At 36.8% G+C, this 22,013-nt stretch overlaps 1 protein-coding gene across 1 annotated transcript; it reads left to right on the top strand.

Annotated features, from left to right (window-relative positions):
• Positions 1-247: 247 nt before the first annotated feature.
• On the top strand, positions 248-20,637 carry asxl2 (ASXL transcriptional regulator 2). Its single transcript, XM_056767674.1, has 20 exons — positions 248-1,994; positions 2,086-2,187; positions 2,327-2,449; positions 3,204-3,322; positions 3,407-3,523; positions 3,609-3,717; positions 3,841-3,998; positions 4,102-4,203; positions 5,044-5,164; positions 7,421-7,503; positions 9,035-9,143; positions 9,650-9,788; positions 11,375-11,493; positions 12,148-12,271; positions 12,472-12,612; positions 12,692-12,852; positions 12,939-13,035; positions 13,679-13,784; positions 13,878-14,511; positions 16,170-20,637. Exons 1-20 carry the CDS (start codon positions 555-557, stop codon positions 17,922-17,924), a joined length of 5,859 nt encoding a protein of 1,952 aa, XP_056623652.1. The 5' UTR covers positions 248-554; the 3' UTR covers positions 17,925-20,637.
• The last annotated feature ends 1,376 nt before the right edge of the window (positions 20,638-22,013 follow it).

Below are 22,013 nucleotides of genomic sequence, written 5' to 3'. Positions count from 1 at the left end.
CACAAATGATGAGGTCAATAAAAAATTATAATTACTCATAAACGTAATGAATTTTAATTCTAACTACTGCATAACTGGCAAATTTAGCTGTTTTAGCCGTCTGAGACGCTTTTATTTAAACGTTTAATACTCTAATTAGCATGTATCATGGCAACATTATAACCGATTCAGAATGCGTCAGCATCTCACGCAGGGAGAAAAAAATGATAATCTACCTATCAGTGGCTCTGCTCGCCCGTGAGCGCACTCTGTCTATTGTCTGTGGCGGAGCAGGGTGTGTACCGACAGAGACGGAGATGGGCGATGTTCGCTATCTGTGGATGTCAACGCATGGAGCGGAATGTTACGATGGAGCATCACATTGGGCGTTGGACCAAGATGTACAGCGCTAGGACAATATTAATATGATGGATATGCATTCGCCTGTTCTAATAGTTTCATAGCAACGTGCGTCTTTTATGACTGATCGTTGCGCTTCTTAATTTCCCTTACGTTTATTTCAAACACAGCAGAAGATTTAAGGCGCAAAAGCTTTGAAAAATATCATCAGAAGGATGATGAGGAGAAACAGCCCGTTACGACCACGGCCACGGTCCATGTCGATGGGGAAAAAAACAGAGGCAGTGAGGGTGGTGGTGCGGTGCCGCCCATTAAACAAGAAAGAAGAAGCGATGAATCACGAAAGAATTGTTGAAGTAGACGTCAGAAGGGGACAGGTGAGCGTCCGCAATCCCAAAACATCTGCAACCCTCATGAAAACATTCACGTTTGATGCTGTGTATGAAACCAGCTCCAAACAAAACGAGCTGTTTAATTATGCGTGTAAACCACTTATCGACTCTGTTTTGCTTGGGTTCAACGGAACTATATTTGCTTACGGTCAAACTGGCACGGGCAAAACATATACAATGGAAGGTGTGCCCACAGACCCTGAGAAACGGGGAGTCATCCCAAATTCGTTCCAACAGATTTTCACTCATATATCCAGATCTCAGAATCAACAGTACCTTGTGAGAGTCTCTTATATTGAGATATACCAAGAAGAGATACGAGATCTCCTGTGCAAGGATAACAATAAAAAACTGGAGCTAAAGGAGAATCCAGAGTTGGGTGTGTATGTCAAAGATCTATCATCCGTGGTGACCAAAAACATAAAGGAAATTGAACATGTCATGAACTTGGGAAACCAGTCAAGGTCTGTTGGATACACCAAAATGAACGATCGTAGTTCAAGATCACATGCGATTTTCATCATCACTATCGAATGCAGTGAGATGGGCATCGATGGTGAGGATCACATCCGTGTTGGAAAGCTAAACATGGTGGATCTGGCAGGCAGCGAGCGCCAACGCAAGACAGGAGTGGAGGGACAGAGGTTTAAAGAAGCTACAAAAATAAACTTGTCTCTTTCGGCCCTCGGAAACGTTATCTCGGCCTTGGTGGATGGGAAGAGTACTCACGTTCCTTACAGGGACTCGAAACTCACTCGCCTGTTGCAGGACTCCCTTGGAGGCAACTCCAAAACGGTCATGGTTGCCACAATCGGACCATCTTCATGCCACTATGATGAAACTCTTACCACACTGAGGTACGCCAACAGAGCGAAGAACATTAAGAACAAGCCAAAGATCAACGAGGACCCCAAAGAAGCGCTGCTGCGCGAGTTCCAGGATGAAATAGCTCGCCTGAAGGTGCAGCTTGAGGAACGAGGGATGCTGGCCAAAGAAAGGAGAAGACGGAGGAGAAATAGTATCAGGATGAAGAGAAGTTTGAGCACTGGGGAAGTGGAAACTCAGATGGATGGAGATGTGGGGATTGTGGAGAAAGTACGAGAAGAAAGTGTGGAGGAATACTGGTGGAAGCAGCAGATGTGCTCGGCTAATTACACGCCAGATTTCAGCAGGAAACTCGGCACATTAGATGAGAAAACAAAAACTGTTGAAGAGCTGATGAAAGAGCAACAAGCTATGGAAACCATGATTGAAAAGTACAAGGTTAGTTTTTGCTCACTCATCTTTCGACTACCCCCAAATTTTACTAACAAAAACTCATGTTAAATATATATTGCATGTCTCTGGTGTGTAGGCTATGGAAAGTAAGCTTCTGGTTGGAGGGAAAACCATCATTGATCACACCAACGAACAGCAGAGAAAGCTGGAATTGAAGAGGCAGGAGATTGCTGAGCAGGTAATAGCAGTAATGGAGCAACCACATAATTACTGTAATGCACTAACCACAGCATAGCTGTAATACATAATCATTTAAATACATTTCAAACATCAGAATCTGATATGTGTTTGTGTTTATGTATAATAAACCCTGCAAGGAGAGAATGGAACGAGATATGCAGCAGCTGATGTTTGAACAAGATGAAGAGACAATCGAACTGAAAGAGACGTTCTCCACTCTACAGCAAGAGGTTGAATTAAAGACCAAGAAACTAAGAAAGGTGTGTAGTAACACAACCCTGGTCATAAAATTCAGAACTTGTATTTGTAACACAACAAAACATAAGCGTTGCAGTCTATTGTATTGCATTTCTAGATGTGTTGAGGCCATTTCATTTTCAACAAAATCCTCAGGATTGACATAAAGTCATCCAACAGAAATGTGAAAGACTCGAAGACACATGAAAACATGTTTTTTTTCCGCTTAAACGTAGAAATATTACTGTTGTATTGTTCAGAAGTGAATACGAAGTTGTAGTGTTTTTCTGTATTTGATGTCTGAAAAAATTCAGAGAAACTTTTGAAATATTGTCAGTAGTTCAGAATGAAACAAAAAATATTTTTTTCCTAAAAACACACAAACATACCTATAAAAAGTAAATTTGTTTTGAGATGGTCTCTTAATTGTTTTAGCAACTGTCTGTCATCACTAAATGCCTTTCTTTCCGCTGGAAAAATGTGTCCCACAGAATGTTGCATTTACGTTGCTAATATTTGTTTCATACTTTTTTATAAAACATATTTACTACATTACAGGAGATGGGCTGTTATGTATTAACTAACTTAGTAAATAACATTTTTTTTTAAATTAGATCAATGTTACAGCGCTTTGAAGTGTATTTCCCTTAGCTTTTTTTACTTTATTTTATTAATGGTTTGATGTTTGCTTTCAAAATGTTAGTGTCTCGTAGTAGATAAGTAATAGTTTAACTAATTCCTTTTATTTTAACATTGCAATGGTTTGTCATCTCACAGCTTTACAGTAAGCTACAGTTGGTGAGGTCTGAGATTGGGGATATCATCAATGAACATGTAACAATGAGGCAAGAACTAGAGCAAACCGTGAATGAGTTGACAAGAGAGATGAAATTCAAGTATGTCCTTATACTCATACGTTAATTAATTCCACTTTAAAAACGTATCAAAAACACATTATCTCATCCTTTTATCTTCACCAGAAATATGATAATTGAGAACTTCATTCCTCCTGAGGAAAAGAATAAGATCATGAATCGTCTCCACTTTGACAGTGAGGAAGACCAGTGGAAAATCTTACCGCTTCTCCCCTCTGAAAAGTGAGTAACCAATCATGTTTAATCAACATTCAAGAACAATGACTTTATGTTATTCTTTTACTTTATTTTCTTCTAATATTTTCAGTAACTCGCCTCTTATCAGACGAAGACCAACTTCAGTTGTAGGATACAAGAGACCAATTAGTCAGTATGCACAAGTTGCTGTGGCAACCGGGTCTCCTGCTAGATACAGGGTTGGTTTTGTACTATAATCAAAAATGTGTGATATAAGTGGCTCACTAAGAAAATGTACATTATTATGACATAGTACAGAGTACTTGTTATATAATGAACAAAATCAACTTATGTTGACACAGGCTGAGAACGTTATGCTTCTGGAACTGGACATTTCACCACCCACCATGGTTCCGTTGGACCTTCAGAGGTCAGAGATAAGGACACAAGATTTGATACGTGACTTTGGCCATTATAGAAAGAGGACTACTGCCTCACGTGTCATGAAAGCTAGGTCATGGTGAGCGTCCTGCATGTTTCTCATATACCTATGGCACTGTTCACAGAACCCAGAAAGCAACAATGAATTCTCCACAGTTAAACCTTGCTCTTTCCATCCCAAGGTACCAAGGGCCAAGTCAATCTGCTTCATCATCCAGCTCTTTGAGCACTGGTACTCAATGCTCAGCATCTGCAATGGGAGCTTGCGCGGCAACCCACGACCATTGAACCTGTACAGTTTAGTGATCAGCCGAGAAATAGAAATATAGAAAGCACCGTTCCTTATTTTTTGTTATTTCACAAGCTTTAAGCAAGGCCATTTGTCTTTTCTAATCATGTTGATTTTTTAGCATCAAAGCTTTGGATTTGCAATTTTAAGCACAATTGTGTCCTGTATACTTGAAAAAGCTAGTGTATGCTGATATAGTTTGTGATGTCAATCTTGAACGCAAATGCAAACAATAAATGTATGTAAAGAAATTTACTCTCTCGGTGTATATCAAGCAAGCTTGCATTATGTGGGTGTCTTCTCGATAAACCGCATGCTTAATATAAATTCATGATCAACTTTCCTGCACTCTAAAGCATGACAATATATAACACTACATAAAATGCATTGCATCGGAAAAATGGCATAGCATCTATAGGCAGCTTTAGACTTTCCTCATTCTTTTCCATATATGTAAATAATATGCAACTTCAAGGTCATGTTTACGTGAATTCATACTGTATATATTCTTACCAGCTATTAACCCATGACTAGCATAACGATGTTATCTTGTTTTTATTTAGCCACTGTTAAAGGTCTTAAATTGTAATGTTAACTGATAAGCATAAAGACATGGTATCATGTGTATTATGTATGTGCCTTTGTGTTTCGAGTACAGTGAATAAGTTGAAACGTTTATACAAATAAAGAAACAATAGCGAGAGACCGAGGTAGGTGCTTTCCCCTGAACTGTCATAGTACAGTAAGATGACGTTTCCCAGAGGGTCACATGATATGTCTCTTACAGTAAAAGCCCAATATGGCAGAGATGGTAGCTCTCGCACGGTAACTAAAGCAACATAAACAGTTTCTACAGCGCCCTTTCAAAACTGGTCGATTTTTCGCAAGCGACCGCAGGCATGAGGGAAAGACAGAAGAAGAAAAAGGGCAGGACGTGGGCAGAGGCCGCCAAAACGGTAAAACTGCAGACTTCTTGAGCGATTGTTTGTCTTGTTTTCGCCTTGTTCTCCCACTTGTACAACTGTGTTTATGAGTTCATGACCCGCTGTTGTAGGCGAAGTATTGCGTATGCATTTCAGGGCCTGGTTTCGGTTAGACTTGAGAGTGCATTCGCATCCGTGCGCTGTGAAAGCGTGACATAACAACAAATATCATGTTTGATCGAAAATTACCTTTTATTTTACAACTTTTTCGCCCGGGTAGTGCTTTAAAAGAGTTTGCGTAAGCTGACGTTTGCGTCCTCAGCTGCTAGCTTGCGCGAGGCAGCTAAGCGCGCTTACACTAGTGACACTTGGCTGTTTAGCCTGTTAGCTTAGCTCACCTAAACATTCGAAACATTTCGTTATTTTCTTTAACCTACCGAAGACAGTATAATATGACTCGGTGGTTCTACTCAAATTGTTTCTTATAGCAAACACTCACTGTTACAGGTCGGTTAAACGTGTTGGCTAGATATATAGCGATGTTTTGAGCGCTTGTCAAACCTTGTGTTTACCATTTGTCATGTCTGTCGTTGGAATTGACATAATCCGTTCAGCCAAAACAAGTCCTTTTGCGTGTTACTTAAACCGGACAGTTTGTATCAATACAGGCTGACATTGTTACAGTATATTTATTCAGATATAGCCTCTAATAATCTTTTAAGTAACGAGTTAACATTACATTATTCCGTTTTATGTGATGCACCTGTCATGTGTTAGTAAAGCAGTAGGTAAAGAATTTAACTCATTCAAACAAATTTAAACGCAAAAGTGGCTTAGTTTATAGCTACAGCTGTCAAGTTTAGTTCTTATTTGAGCCAAATGTAGTTCTCAAAGCATTGTCTGACCAACATCAGAAGTTTTTTTAATATAATAGTGTCCCCCTAGAAGTATACGGACGCTTACAATCTAAAATAAAAGTCTTATATTAGATCATAAAAGCAAATAAACTAGCATTTAAATAAAAGCTCCTCGTCTTTAGGCAGATCTACAGTTTAGGTTACATATAAGTATATACGGATAAGTTTACATCTGTAGAATTGTAATGTTTTACAGAAAACAAGGGATAAAAAGAGTGACTATACAGTATGTGCATATAATCTACAAGTCGCAATAATAAATTGACTTACCATAAACAAAGTTCAAAAGTTTAGTACCCTTGAGTCTTAATACTAGGCGTGCAGTGTTACCTGAAAGGTCCCTTATTTGTCCTGCCTGGTGCTCTTCAATAAAATCCTCCATGTGCTTGACATTCTTTGCTTTACAAGCATCTCCTGCATATTTGACCCCTTTCCAACCCTGACTATGATGTTGAGATCCACCTTTTCACACTAGGGACAATTGAGAGACTCATACAGACTCATACAAAATTTATAATCTTAATGTCAACTGTATGTAAAAGATAATACTGCAAAATGACAGTGAAAAGTAGTTCTATGCATTAATGGCTCATGTTCATGGTAATATGATACACTTTGTTTTGACACTTGTATGAATATGAGAGTAATAGACGTCATACATCCACAACTGTTGGACCAGTTGGTTACATGAGATTAGCAAATAAAATAAAAAATGTACAGAAATCCTTACATTTGTAGTTATGGCTATGTGTTCAATTACAGTACTATTTAAGGCCTCGGTATGTGTTTTACACCAAAAAAAGAGAATTTCCCAGCAAAATATGGATAAGTGGAATATTGATGTGATGTATTCCCAAAGTAATAATTCAGGATCGCTCAAATGGAATAAGCTCATGTCAGAACTCTAACACAGCAGGGAAGGAGCAGGTCTTGGGCTTTGATCCAGCGACTGACTTCAAATGTGTCTGAAAGCTGCAGATCTTCAGGAATGTCTAGATTTTGTCTCCATTTCTCAGACACAACAGTGGAAATCAAATGTCTCACTGCCTGTTGCTCACTTATGCAACATCTGCGGAGAATGCAATTACCAACACCTATTTTTCATATTTAAAGACATTTTGCATCTTTATTCATTATTCTTACATTATTCACTAACCAAACCCCACCCCCATTTCAATCATTTTCTAGCCCAATTCGTTTCATACACAGATGCAATTGACACTGCGACCAACCAATGCCACTACTGACTAATAAAAAAACCTCTTATAAAAAGACCATCCGCTCTGCTGCTGGGTTCTTTTTGGTCTCTACTATAGCGTGAGTCGTGAGTTATTGCTACACCTCTTACTTGTTCTCTTAACACTGTTCCCAGGTTCTTGAGAAGTACCCCAACACCCCGATGAGTCATAAAGAGATCCTTCAAGTGATTCAAAGAGAAAGGCTTAAGGAGATAAGGTGAGATCATTTTCCCATGTTTATCCACATGCAACGTAAATCTGTGTACGTCCCAGTTCTTCGCTTTTTTATCTTCAGTTCAGGTTACAGTTATACCAATTATACCATCAGCATATCTAATAATCAAATCTCTTTTTTATTTCTTGTCTCTCTTGTCATCCAGAAGGTAAGATTATACAGAAGCATACCCTCCTCTCCAACTAACTAAAATCCACAATCCAATCCCTGTGCATGTTATTAACCTATTACTGGTTGACACGGCATGCAAGGGATTCTATAAACCCCAAAAGCAAAGGCCTTGTGGCTGTGGCTTTTACCATTGTGCTTGTCCTCTAAACTAGTTAGTTGCTGGTTGTGCTTTTTCTTTTATATTTAAAGATTCTCTGTTATTTTATTTTACTGAATGTGTGTAACTACTTTGTCTCTGTATGCCCTCTTACATTACCATTGAATGGACTCTGTGCACAAGCATAGTGATGAACTTCCGATGTGGTCAGAAGTCGGGATATCAGTTTCCGGTTTCATTTCTAAGACGTCTTAACATACCTAAACAACGACCGGGGGAATCAACATTTCTGTCCAAATGTACTTGTAATGAACACTAGCTATTGTCAGAAGAACGAGCTGTTATTGAGTTTATATTATTGATAAGATGAGTTATCTCTCGTTAAGCATTTTCTATTCCATAGAAATAAATCTTAAATTATTTGGTTTCCCTATTGTTTATAATGGACTAAAAAAATGCTTAACGTGAGATTATTCAATTTATCCGTTGAATGAGACCAAATTTTTGACAACAGATAGTTTTTATTACAAGCACATTTTGAAAGAAATTTGTTTTCCCGATAGTTGATTAGGTATGTTTAGTCATTTTAGAAATGAAACCGGAAACTGATATCCTGACTACATCGGAAGTACGTCACTACACTTATGCACATTTGAGAGTCCATTGCATTTTATAACATGACAAAAATGTTGAAAGTGTTTTATAGGATATTTTGCCCTTATATTTTTATTGGGCATATAACTTTTATTAATGCAAACTTTTATACTAAAGAGTCTTAAAAGAATGAGAACATTGTGTCACGACACGTACAGTATGAAATCCAAACATAAAGCCACAATATGGCAACAAATAATATATCAAGCCACCTTTTTATTTTATTTCTTTGCCAAACATTGTGATAAAGTTGTGATTTTAGCTGTATTTTACTGATCAAAATCTAATCCAATTAATCCAAATGCATCAAACTTTAACACAAAATACAGAGAATTCTCTCATGGTTTAAAATATGTGGTTTACAAAACCATGTGATATTCTGCATCTTTTACAGTTTCAGTATTAGAAACGCTGATCTTACATTGTTCTTACCAGATAAGAAGCCAAATATTGTTAAAATTTTGTTTAACATTCAATCAGACATTTAACATTATTTTAATGTTTTTCTTTATTTGAACATGTTTTCACGTAGAGGAACAAATAAATTGAGAAGTGTGTGTAGGTTTAACTTGCTGATTTTCATTTTTTTAGTGGGACTTCCCCTCTTGCCTGTCTCAATGCCATGCTTCATACAAACTCACGTGGAGAGGAAGGAATCTTCTACAAAGTTCCAGGTCGAATGGGAGTCTATACACTGAAGGTTGGTGAACATTCTTAAGGCAGCTATAGAGTAACAGAACTAAAAATGCTATAGCCACTTATTAACAGATTGATGACAGTGATGATATGTGAAACATGCAAGCCGGATTTGAAACACAGATTTGAAGCTTACTTTAGCTCTAGCCATGATGCTGCAATAAGGATTTTAATAATAATGGATAATGTATTTTTTGAATTTACAAGTTAAGTTGCATTGGATAAAAGTGTTTGTGTTTTCTAATGTTTTTAAGAAGCGAAGTTCATAATATGTTTACTGACTTTATGATTTTTCCCAACCAATGGTATGTATTTCATACTTACTGAATTGTAAAATAATAATAGGCTACTATAGTCCTTGTCCTCCAGTATTTGTCCTTAATGTGTTTTCATGTGTTTATAATTATCAACATAATAATGATTTAATCCGATTCACATAACCTGTCAAATGTTTCAGTTTATTGTGTGTCTGGCTGCTGATGTGTATGGTTTATGTTATCGTATGAGCAGAAGGACACTGCAGACGTGATGCAGGAACTGTCAGAAGAGACCTCGGAGGACAGCAGCGATAACATGTCTGATACCAGATGCACAGAAAACACCACCAGCAACAGCAAAGATGGACGCAGAGGAAGGTGGAAGAGGAGAGGTAACATGCTTTTTATAACTGGGAAATCTGAAAAGTTAAACTTTATGTTGTAGTGTGTTATATCTCTTACACAATCAGGGTTTGCAAAATCATGACTTTACAAACAACTTTGACAAAAACAAATAGATACAGTAGTCCTGCCATGATGTACACCACTAACTAAGTTAATTTTTGTCTGCTCGGGCTAACTGAGCTACGTTTTTATAGTGCCATAAAGTGTTGAGAATATTTGTCAAAATCAGACTGTAAATAGTTGGCTCATGGTTGTGTCTCCCTTTTTCAAGATGGAATAGAAGACAGTGTTTGAGCTTTGGAAAAGGACACACATTATCTTTAATCACCATAAAATTCAAACCGACAATTCTTGTGTTATATAGATGTGCACACTTGTACAGAGGGAAGTGAGATGTGCAGATATGTGTACCGGAGACATGAGTATGTAGGAATGGATTTTCATAAATTAACATTATTGTATGTATACTCTGTGAGTGTTGCACTGTTAATCTTCCAATCGGATATGATGATAGTTTAAAGTTGAGCAAACGTCTGCTGATTATTCTTTCAGTCCTATATATTGAATTGTCACTAATACAATTTCAACAATAAAAATAAATGTAACTTGTGAAAATGTAAATGATATCATATTATTAATGATTTCTGTTTAAATCTGTATCATTATGTGTGGGCTGTTATAGGTTAGAGTGTGTAAATGACCTCAGATCTAAGGTTTAGCTGTGCTCCTTTTAAGTCAAATTATTCTCAGAATGCAAAACACAGGAAATTATGTTTTTTTTCCATTGATATCACTTCCTCATATATTTAAGAGGAGTACAATGCTGTCTAGCTAACACTTGCTTTACCTCAAGCCATCTTGCAGAAATGTTATCTAAAATATTGAATAAAAATGCGCATAAACAATGCGAATTCATTCAGAACCAAGTACTGTAAGTAAGGCTTTCAGTTTTGATTTTAGTGAATTTTAATTATCTTGAAAACAAATTGTGGTCTTAAAAGAGGAAGAACAAACTTTGCAAAGACCAGGAAATAGTAATTGTAGCAGCAGCATATTGTTCATTCACTTATTTATTTATTTCACATTTTTGTATGTTTATTTATTGTTTTTAGTCCAACTTCCAAGCTGGTTTTTTTGTGATGCTGGGAACTTTAAAGCACTTTACAATTATATTGTATTATTTTATACAGTGTTAAATATTTGTGATGTCTGTACAGTATGTGTGAACCCACAACACAGCAAATCAAGTCTATTTACGGGTGCAAATAAAGTTGAGCTGGATTATCCTGATGAGCGGTAATTTATATTCCTCCCACTTTTTGGAAGTACTTGTGTTATTCTTTAGTGCGATTTTTATCAAATTAAGATACATTGTGTTTAGATTTGTTATTGGGATTGCTCTTTGCAAAAAATATTTTGCAATACTGCATCATATTTTGTGTAGTTTGTGTATCGAAATGAGCTTAATTTGTCATCTTAGACTTAAATGAAGGTTTTTTGAATGTTGGGAATGTATGTTTATAGATGTACAGATGAGCAAGCATCGACTCTATTGTTTTTCTATGATTCTCAGTGCCAACGAAACTGCAGTCTCAGCCGTCATCTCCCCAGTCGCGCTGTGCGTCTCCATCAGTCTCCAACAGCAAACTCATGTCCCCATCACAGAAACACAGCAAGAAGGCCCTTAAACAGGTACTGCCATTTACACCTGCAATTACATTTCATTGAATGAAAGAATTAGTGTCAGGGTATACATCACAATTATTGTAAACAAAAGAACTATGCGTTATGATTTCTTGTGACACGGGGTGGGCAGTATGACCAAAATCTTATATCTTATGGTATAAGTCATTTTACGTAATTCATTTTTAAATAGACATTTTGTTGATAGAATGTACCTTATTTCGTTTGATTGACATAAAATACCACTTACATAACATCCTTTCAGTTAAAACAAATGAACAGATGACAAGCCTCATATTGCAGCAAGTTGTGACATTGTCGGCAACCGTAAAAACAATGTAGGCTCCACCTCTGATTGTGCCTCTCCATTTCTTAAACAACCTTTAATAACTATTTCACCTATGCCTCAACCTTTTTGGGAAACAATATTTTAAGACATTTTTATATATTTTTTATAGCTGTAAGTACAATATTACAACAGTCATGTTTACTTATATTACCTTTATTTACTATTACAGTTACAGTTTAGCAGCATACTATTTTCTATTCTATAGCCAAACATTCTGTGATATTGACCACTGTTTAATGGTTGAACCTTGAGCCAGTGATGCCCTCTGTTGTTGTCATAGTAACGTATGGATTTATGGAAACTTTTTTCCGCAGGCACTCAAACAGCAGCAACAGAGGAATCAACGGAGGCAGTCTGGAATTCCCACCACCTCAAGTTCACGGCTGCTCCTCAAGACGGTCAAAGACATGAGTCACGACACATCTACATCCAAAACACGTATGTTCAGCATTTAATGCTGTTTCTATGATTTGAAAATTTTTCTGTTAGAAAATTATAGCATGCATAATGCCAAAATTCTGGACACACCTTTTGCAATCTTTAATATGGGGTCAGAGACCCCTGATGCACATTATACAGCATACATATCGTTTTTTTGTGAGATTTGCAAGTTAGACACAAATCTCTGTCTACCACAGCCTGGGAGCTCAAACAGGCTGAGCGCTGCCCTGCCAGTCCACAGAATTCTACCTCCAGCTCATCGTCCTCTGTCAAAGCAGACGTTTGCCATACAACCGGTGCCCGGAAGGTGTCTCAGCGTTCCAGTCGGCTTAGCGCCAGTACGTTTTCTCACTGATAAGTGTCATTTGTATTCGTGCATGAGATGTTGTAATTGATCTCACCGTTCTTGAATTTAAGGACAACTGAGGCGTACAAAATGTGAGATAGATGTTGAAACACCAGACTCCATTCTCGTCAACACCAACCTGCGAGCACTAATCAATAAGCACACATTCTCACTGTTGCCTACAGAGTGTCAACAGAAGCTTCTTAAGATGCTCCCAGAGGTCGACCAGCAGGTAATGAAATACAGACCTCTTTGTTTGTGGTTCATGAATAAGTTAAGGTGGTTGTTACTGAGAAATTCTGGGTATTTTTATTGCAGGCTATTATGGATGGAGTATTGAAGGTGACCAGTTCTACTTTGAACAATGAGTTCTTTACATCTGCAGCACAATCTTGGAAAGAAAGGCTGGCAGAGGGTCAGTTGATGTGTTGGTGGCTTATTAGAAGTGTTGTTAAAGTTTTGTTCGTAGCTTTATTGTAGTTTTTTTAATATTACGAAGGAGCTTTTATTTCAACAGTTTTAGTTTTCGTTGTTATTTAATAGTTTTTTTGTTCAGTTCTTAACATGATTCAGGCAACATTTCTAATTTTCCTTAAGTTTGTTCAAAATTATATTCCGGCAGTTATTTAATATTTAGACAGTTAATTTGAAACAGATATTTGAGTTTTTAGTAAACTTTAAACTTACTAGAAGAAAAGGTCATACTGAAAGGTGCAAAAAAGGCAATTTTTTGACATTGGTAGGTGCACCATCAAAGTGATAGTTCCCCCAAAAATGAAGAAGAAATTTTGAAGAATGCTGGTAACCGACCAGCACTGGACCCAATTCACTTCTATTGAATGGACACAAAACCAATGCAAGTGAATGGGGGCCAATTAACAACAATCTTCAAAATATCTTCTTTTGTGTACTGTGGCAGATTGAAAGTTATACAGATTTGAAATGACATAAGGGCGAGTAAATGATGTCAGAATTTTCATTTTTGGGCGAACTAAAAAGTAACCTTATCTGCAACATCTTATGCAATGTGGCTTATGTGAAACGCTTTGTCATCTCAGGTGAGTTCACCCCTGAGTTGAGACTGAGAATGCGACAGGAAATTGAGAAAGAAAAGAAGGTGGAGGCTTGGAAGGAGCATTTCTTTGAGAGCTACTATGGTGAACAGTAAGTCCCCACAAATCATAAAAATAACTATTGATTGTACATTACATGATGTTTTAGAATCACATATTCAATCTCAATCTGCTTGTTTTTAAGTTCTGGACTAACTGTAGAAGAATCCACACAGCTGATAGAGGCTGATGATGTTCCTGAACCAGCTAAAAGCACAGTCCCATCAGAAAAGCCACAGATTGTCAAAGAATCACAAAAGAAAAGCGCAGTGGTGGAGGTCAGCCACATGGAGTTAAGGTCCAGAGATGTGAAACCAGCAGTAACACATTCCTCCCATGAAGAGCAAGTGAAACATTCAGCTCCAGAGCAAGTACAATCGACCCCAGGCGAGAAAGAAACAACGGGAGAATTGACTGCAAAGTCTCCCGTTCAGAAAGCAGAGGAGACCACAGCACCCAGTGAAACAACACAGGAGAAAGAGATCAGATGTGAGACCCTAGCATCTCCTTTAGAAGCAGCAGTCATCTGTTTGAAAGAAATGGACACACCGACCACTAAAGAAGAAATCACTGTGGCTGAGGTTGGACAAACCGTAATGGAGAGGAATAAGCCTGTATCTCCGATACCTGCTGTCACATCAGAACATCTGAAGAGGAAACTCTCCACTGAACAAGAAACAGAACTAGGAATAGAGAAAAAACCTCGGGTCACTCCAATAGAAACTTCACCTCCAGCGATAGCTAAGGAAGTAGTAGAACAGAGAGTACCTCCCCTCAAAGTAAGTTTTATTTTCATTTCTTAGCTCATACTTTTTTTATTGCTCATATTTGGCTAGGGATTAGAACAAATTTATGAGAGGCTTGCAACCTATCTGCCTGGAGGATAGTAGTGAAATGGATCGCAGTTGATCCGTACGGATCGTGCTCTACAGTCGGAATGCATGTGACCTGCGGATAACTGTAAATTTATTCATCATAGAGTTTAGCGTGCACACGCTCTCGCTCTCTCCAGTATCTGGACAAGTACAATATTAAAGCGTATTGTGGTTTATCCCTTAATAGCTGGGTAAAGTTACTGTACTGTAATGTTGTGTTAAATCAAAGAGCAAATTACGCGATCCACGCACAATTTAAGCAATTTTTACGCTGCGCCCACTCATGATTCAGTGATGCATTAGAGAAGATGAGGAAAAGTCAGTTGAGATACAGTATTTACTCCATGATAGCCACCTAGTAACACCTGTCACATTTATAATTTAATCTCTAGAGATCCATTTGTCAGCTGTTTACTCTGACGTCACGTTTATTTCATATCTGTTTGTTATAAATAATGATTTTAGTAATACATGCATACTTTATAACATAGCCTAGAAGATAAATAAAAACGGTTAAATTAATCTGTTGACATCTTCAGGGTATTTTCACTACTTATATAAAATACTATTCTTTAAACTGCTTTAATTATCATAATAAAACTATGATGAGAATTTACATGATCCGAAAAATTATCTGATCCCTCTTAAAGTCTTAAAGTTACAGGAGTCTTAAATCGCAAACGGTATGATATTTTATACATGTACTGTATTTGGTTGTTTCTAATGTCACATGTATCGCATTGGGTTAGAAATCTCAGAAATTTTGACTGTGTACTTGTCAAAGATTAGTTTAGTAACAAGGGATTTCATTTCATATTCTGATATAATAATGATGAAATATTTCTTCCTCATAACTAGAAAAATGTGTTCTTTTTACATTTATGCTGGTTCAAAGCGACTTGAAACATTGGACAGGGTCACAAATATTGAAATGATATATATGATTGTGTATTAGGACATCATGTTATACTTTGTATTACTTTATATAATATTATAATGGTAGCTAACATTTTACATTGAATATTTTACTATATAGCATTGTTTGTGTTCCAGATGGAACTATACAGGCAATCAATATTGACTTTTCCATATTATATTACCAGCAACAAAAATTAGACTTCACATGCTAAAATCACATGCTAATATACTTGATGCGTTTGTTACACTAAAATATTTATTGGATAGATCAATATGTTAGCGCAGGTGAGTATAATCATTGTCAAAGACTGTGCATCTATTCTTTAAAAAAAATATAAAGTTGTCCTTCTTGCGAAATTTCTGAGAATTGCCCATATTACATTCTTACAAACTTCTTATAAATTACCTTCAGATTGTTCTTATATTTTGTCTACATTTTTGTGAATCTGGCCCCAGAATATTATATAGACTAAGATATGGTTATTTTTGACTTGGGCCAGTAACCCCCCTAGCAACCACCCAGAACATTCTTCTTGGCAACCACCCACAACACTCTAGCATAATTCTAGTTTACTCTAATATATTTAATGAGAACTACAGTGAAACTTTGACTTTAACTTTGAAACTCTCTTTAAATCTCGCAGATACCAGTGTCAAGAATTCTCTCTGCTCCTGCATCTATTGAGCAGACACCCCCAAGGACTCCCATCCCCTTGACACCACCTAGCGTTCGGCCTGGTCGCACTGGAGCACGCACTCTAGCTGACATCAAGGCAAAAGCCCAGTTAGCGCGGGCACAGCGCGCTGCTGCAGCAGCTGCCGGCTCTTCTTCCTCAAGAGGAACTGGGTCAAGTGGAGGTACTTCCACACCCTCCCCAGCTCGATCCCTGTCTGAAGAATTTTCACCAGCAAGCAGCAGAAGTCAATCTGTGTCACCAACAAAACAGAGCTATGGGTCTCCCATCCCCGAAGCTCTTTCACAAACTCCTCCCTCCTCAGGTTCTTCCGGACACACTAATCTTGGTTTTACTCAAGGCCTCTGTGCAAACCAGACTCGCTCTTTGATGGGGTCTCAAACCACTCCGGGTACACTAAACCCAATGCTGAAAGAACAACATAACATTCATAGTGGTGGAGGAATGATAGCACATCATTCAAATCAGCCAGAAAACCTGACTGTGTCAAATGCAATTGCACATAACCAGAGAGCACAGCAGACGCCATTGTCGGGGTTGTCAAAGACCAAGTCTAGTTTTACAATCCCAGCAAATAATCCACTCGTCACCCAGCTCCTTCAAGGTAAAGATGTTCCTATAGAGAAGATTCTCCCAAAGCCACTATCCAAGAATGAGGTTCAGTCTGTGGCCATTTCTGACAGAGAAAAAGGAAACATTAGTACCACAGCTGGGTTAAAAAAAGAGAAGCAAGAAGATATCAGCAGATTTGGGCACCAAGTTTTGTCTGGTTCATCTACGATGCAAGGCAGATCTGCAGTTAACTCTCAGCTTTCCCAATTTCAGTCATTTCAGTTAAGACACCCTGAGAGCAACCAAGAGCAGGTGTGTACACATCCAGGCATCTTTGGACGGAAGAGTAAGTCCAAGCCAGCAATGACAGGACACTACCTCCTAAACGTCTCCACTTACGGTAGAGGATCCGAAAGCAGCAAAAGGCCACATCCAGCTAATAACACAACCCTTGCCAACTTGAAGAAAGAGAAAAAAGAAGAAGAGGAGAGCGTGAAAGAAAAAAACGAAACAATAGGAAGCTTCTCTGGAGAACAACGGAATTCCCCAAGAGTCAAATTGGAACCGCAGGTATATTTTAGCACTGATCAGGGTGTTGCACCACCACCCAGTTCCAACGTGAAATCTGAATCTTCATCTAGCTGTTTATCCAACAAAGATGACTGCGCTTCTACTAGAACCAAAGAAACTTGCTCAAGAAAGCAGTTTGAAATCTGCAGCGGTATACAGGGTAACACAGAGCCATATCAGTTAGCGGGCAGTCACCAAACACACAACGGACAAGAACTTGCCATTGGCCCGCAGTACGGCGGAACCATTAGCATGACTGTTCCACACACACTCAACATAATCGACACTCCAACCTCTTCAACTGTGTCCTGCAGCAGCGGTGTCGATCCGGCAGGTGGAAGTATGATGTCTTTTTCCGTTACTGTCACTGCCATACCTGCTGGTCACCTCTTAGATCAGAGCACCCAGGGGGAGACATCACCTCAACAAGCCTTTATCGAAACCTCTGGGATGGAGGACGTCAAATCAAAGTGCTACTGTCGGTTAAAGGCCATGATTATGTGCAAGGGATGTGGCGCATTTTGTCACGATGATTGCATCGGGCCATCCAAACTTTGTGTCTCGTGTTTGGTGGTACGATAGTGTTCGTGATGTTTAATAGCAACAGTAACCATTGAAAAAAGCAATCATAGGGACAGTTCACCAAAAAAGAAAAATCTGTCATGAATTACTTACTCTCTAGTTCTAAACCTGTATACATTTCTTTGGTTGAACACAAAGAAAGATATTTGAAATGTTAGCAACTGACATTTTTGAGAGGTGTAGAAGGTGAATGGTGCCTCATAACTTTTTGTTTTCCTGGGAATATATTTTGTTAAAAAGAACATTAAAGAAAAACTATGCCCCAGAAATGTCCGTTGCTAACATTCTTCCAAATATCTTTCTTTATGTTCAACAGAGCAAAGCAATGTATACAGGTTTGGATCAACTAGAGGGTTAGTAAATCATGACCGAATTTTCATTTCTGGGTGAACTATCCCTTCAAGGGTAACAGAAATGCATGTTGCCAGCAGTGACTCTTGATGTGGTAAGCTGGTTGTGTATCCGTTGTTTTGAGAGGTAGGCTGTTGTGCTGTTATTGTTTTTTTTCACATATACAGAACACATTTAGCATGGTAGATGGGCTGTCTAGTATGTGCAATGCAAATTAATTCTCTCTCAGTGAGCACGTTGACTCAACTCATTGAATAGTGGCAATATTAAGGCTCGTTCTTTTTCTGTTATATTTTTGTAATATCATTTTTAAAATGAAAATCATTATACTACTATTTTTGTAGATGTAAAAATCGTTATTACCCCTTTTTGGAGACTATCTTTTACACGCAATCCACACTAGCATGCTGAAACTGGTCATATAAATATTTAAAGGAATCAAACCCAAAATGAAAATGTTGTCATTATTTACTCACCCTCTAATTGTTCCAAACCTGTATACATGTCTTTTTTCTGTTTTCTGTTATTTTGAAGAACGTTTGTAACCAAACTACAATAAAAGTAAAGAAAACTACAATGGTAGTCAATGGTGACCAGAATTGTTTGGCCACCCACATTCTTTCAAATATATTTTTGTGTGTTCAACAGAAAAAAGAAATGTATACAGATTTGGAACAACTTGAGGATGAGCAAATGATGACAGAAACTCTTGGGTGAACTATCCCTTTAAGCTTTGCTGGTTAGTTTTAACATTTCAACCACACAACTGAAATAGCAGTTGCAGAATTACTGTGAATACGTAAACCTAATATATTAATCTTTATTGTTACGAGGCTTATATGGTACTGTTAAAAAAAGTTATTGATGGAACTGAAGGGAGGGGTTTCAAGTGTGCTAGCACTTCTCTTACGTTGGTGGGTTTTTGTAGGGGAAGAATATCAGAATAGATGTATATTTATTGACTATGGCAATAATTTGTACATTTAAAATATTTATAATCTCAAAGAGCATTAAAGTCCCTTATCTGATTTTATTTAGACAAAACAATCTTAAATAAGATTTATTAGGCTTGCACTATTTATGTTTGGAATACCACAAAGGACTTGAATAAACTTTGTTAATACCTTCAGAAAGGATGATTCTTAAAGATGAAAAGTGTTCAAGCACTTGTTAATCAAATAATCTATTGTACCCTCTCAGGAGCAAAACCAGGTCTTAATCATTTCAATATTCTTTGTCTAATCGTTCGAGCTGTTTACGTCACACATGTGACATTGCCTCTAAGTGGAATAGTAGATATTCCATATAACCTTAGACTTTTGTGATAAAATAAGAAAAATAATGCTAAGTGACAATAGCAAACGTATATGAGCAATGAAGTTAAACCTTTCAACAGGGAAGGATATGAATGTTTTTGTTTTGTTTTATATTGTAAATAGTGACTTTCTTTGAGGTGTACTAAAATCCATTTTTACAAAGCGTTGCTGTCTTAACATATCCAGTTGTCTACCTTACAAAGGGTTTTTATTTGTTAAAAAGTGTCAAAACAAATCATTTGAATCATGTTTAAACATTAAATGTTCTGTCCTGAAACAATTGTGCTAAAATTTTGATACAGGTTATATAACAAGTTGTTGCATCTTTGAATCAGTCTTTCTTCTTTTGCCTTTAAGGCAAGAACTGTAAAGGAATTTTAGATTTGCTTGGTAATATACCAAAGTCAATATATGGGGACTAGATAATCAGATCTTGTTTTAATGTCTGTTTAGTTAAACAAAGTAATATATTTTAAGTAATATATTTTTCAAAAGAAGTCTATTTACGAATCATTTTACAAAACATTTAAGAAACAGGGTATTTACTATATCTTTATAATGGCTGTCTCGTCTTGTAATACCATCTTGTTATACCTTTATCCAAGGTGTACATAAACTTTCTACAGTTTTTTTGTACCAGGACCCTTGTGATAGTCTGACCCCGAGAGTCTGTTGATATTTTCGTAATTTTGCCTGCAATGCATTGATGTGCCCTCATAGTGGATTTTTATTTGACTAGTAAAACAGTTCACTTAAATCATTACTGAACGACTACATTCTTGCAAAAAATGGTTCCATCAGGTAACACCATTTGTGTTGTAAAAATAAAATTTACACTTCGCTTCATGTGCTGACTGGTATTGGATGTGAGGATTTTTTTAATGGCTTTCATTTACTTATTTTGTCAGTCAGTATAAACTGTCACCTTCATTTGCATTTTAATATATATAAACATATGCAGCATTTACAGTAAACACACAGGAAACACTTTAGAAAATAACTGTGATATCTCTGTTATACAATAAAGCAGGTTTTAAAGAACTTAATTTAATTTTAGTCCCAAAGCTTATGTTTAGATCTGAATACATGGAAATGTTTGCATTTGTCATCAGCGCTACAAGTAGTGCTAGTGTTTGTGTTAGTTACCATATTTACTGCTTTTATTTCCATTGATATTTGAAATGCATGACCTACTACCCCTACTTTTTATGCCTGTAAACTTTACAAAACAATTGAATTTTTAATAGATTCAATATTTTCCTGTTACTTGGATGTTTCAGAAACAAAGTTTGTGGGGGAAACAACTTTGAGGCCATTTAGAATGGCTTCCACTGTGTATGTTATTTTATATTTTTTAGAAGTAAAATACTTCATGTAAAATAAAGGTGAATGTAATATAGTTATTGTAATCAGCACCTGTAAACAAAGTGTATTTTATCAAGAAACAATAAAAATAAAATGCAGTAAAACAAAAAAATATGATTTTGGGGTAGAATCTGATGTCTGATATGTATTTATATTCCATTTAAAAGAGCTATTACAATATAACTGTAACTTATAAGACAAAGCTGTTTACAAAATTAAACAAAATGACAGACCGTCTGTTTTAATTGAGATTTGTAATTTAACTACTTTTAGGTGTCACGTTTGTTGTTAAAGTGACACAGGTGTTAGAGGGAAGACCAAGAGTCATCAAAGTACTAACAACAAATATACAAAGTAATTATGTATGTTTATTTTTAAAAGTGTTCTGTATACTAAGGAGGCCTTGGAGTCGATTCCAATAAAGAATAACTTTCCATTCAGGGGTGTCGGGAATTGAGAGTCAACGCCAAAGGTATAAATCACACCTGTAATAAAATCATTAGGTTTATAATTAGAATATTATGACTCGTTTTCAACAACTGCTTCATTACGTCATTCATTACATATTAAGTTGGAGAACAGTCATTGAATGATTATTTTAACTAGTTTGTTTATAATTATTTCTATATAGTATATATAGCATATAATATATATGGGCTTTGCAAGTCAAGCAATTTCAATTTACTATTTTTGGTTCAGGCATGTGCTGAGTTAATAGGACTAAATATGTTGTTGATATAGCTAAAGTTGAAATTGCCTAACTTTTTTTCATGTGTTGAAGTAAAAGCTGATATTACTTGTAAAGGATCTTGTGACTCAGATTGTATCACCCAATTGAGTGATTAAATTTTCACGGCCTGCATAATCTACAAAACGTCTGATGAATTTGCAGTAAACTATTCTTTTGGGGCAGAAGCATTTGTCTCAAATGCTGTAAATTAAAGAAATGTTATTTTTGGAATATCCTTGTTTGCGTGCTTATGGTGTCTATGATCATGCACCGCATAGCCATCAAAAAAAATTCAAGGTCGGTTAATGACTTTAAATTAACGTTTTA

Source organism: Triplophysa dalaica, chromosome 15 (genome assembly GCF_015846415.1).
Source record: "Triplophysa dalaica isolate WHDGS20190420 chromosome 15, ASM1584641v1, whole genome shotgun sequence".
NCBI lineage: Eukaryota > Metazoa > Chordata > Actinopteri > Cypriniformes > Nemacheilidae > Triplophysa > Triplophysa dalaica.
Note: the sequence above shows the minus strand (reverse complement) of the source record. Positions and strands in the feature narration are given on the sequence as shown.

Coding starts and splice junctions, on each gene's coding strand:
- asxl2 (XM_056767674.1), top strand. CDS start 555: ATGATGAGGAGAAACAGCCCGTTACGACCACGGCCACGGTCCATGTCG. Junction 4,204..5,043: donor TGCGCGGCAACCCACGACCA/TTGAACCTGTAC, acceptor CGGTAACTAAAG/CAACATAAACAGTTTCTACA. Junction 12,853..12,938: donor TCCCAGAGGTCGACCAGCAG/GTAATGAAATAC, acceptor TTTTTATTGCAG/GCTATTATGGATGGAGTATT.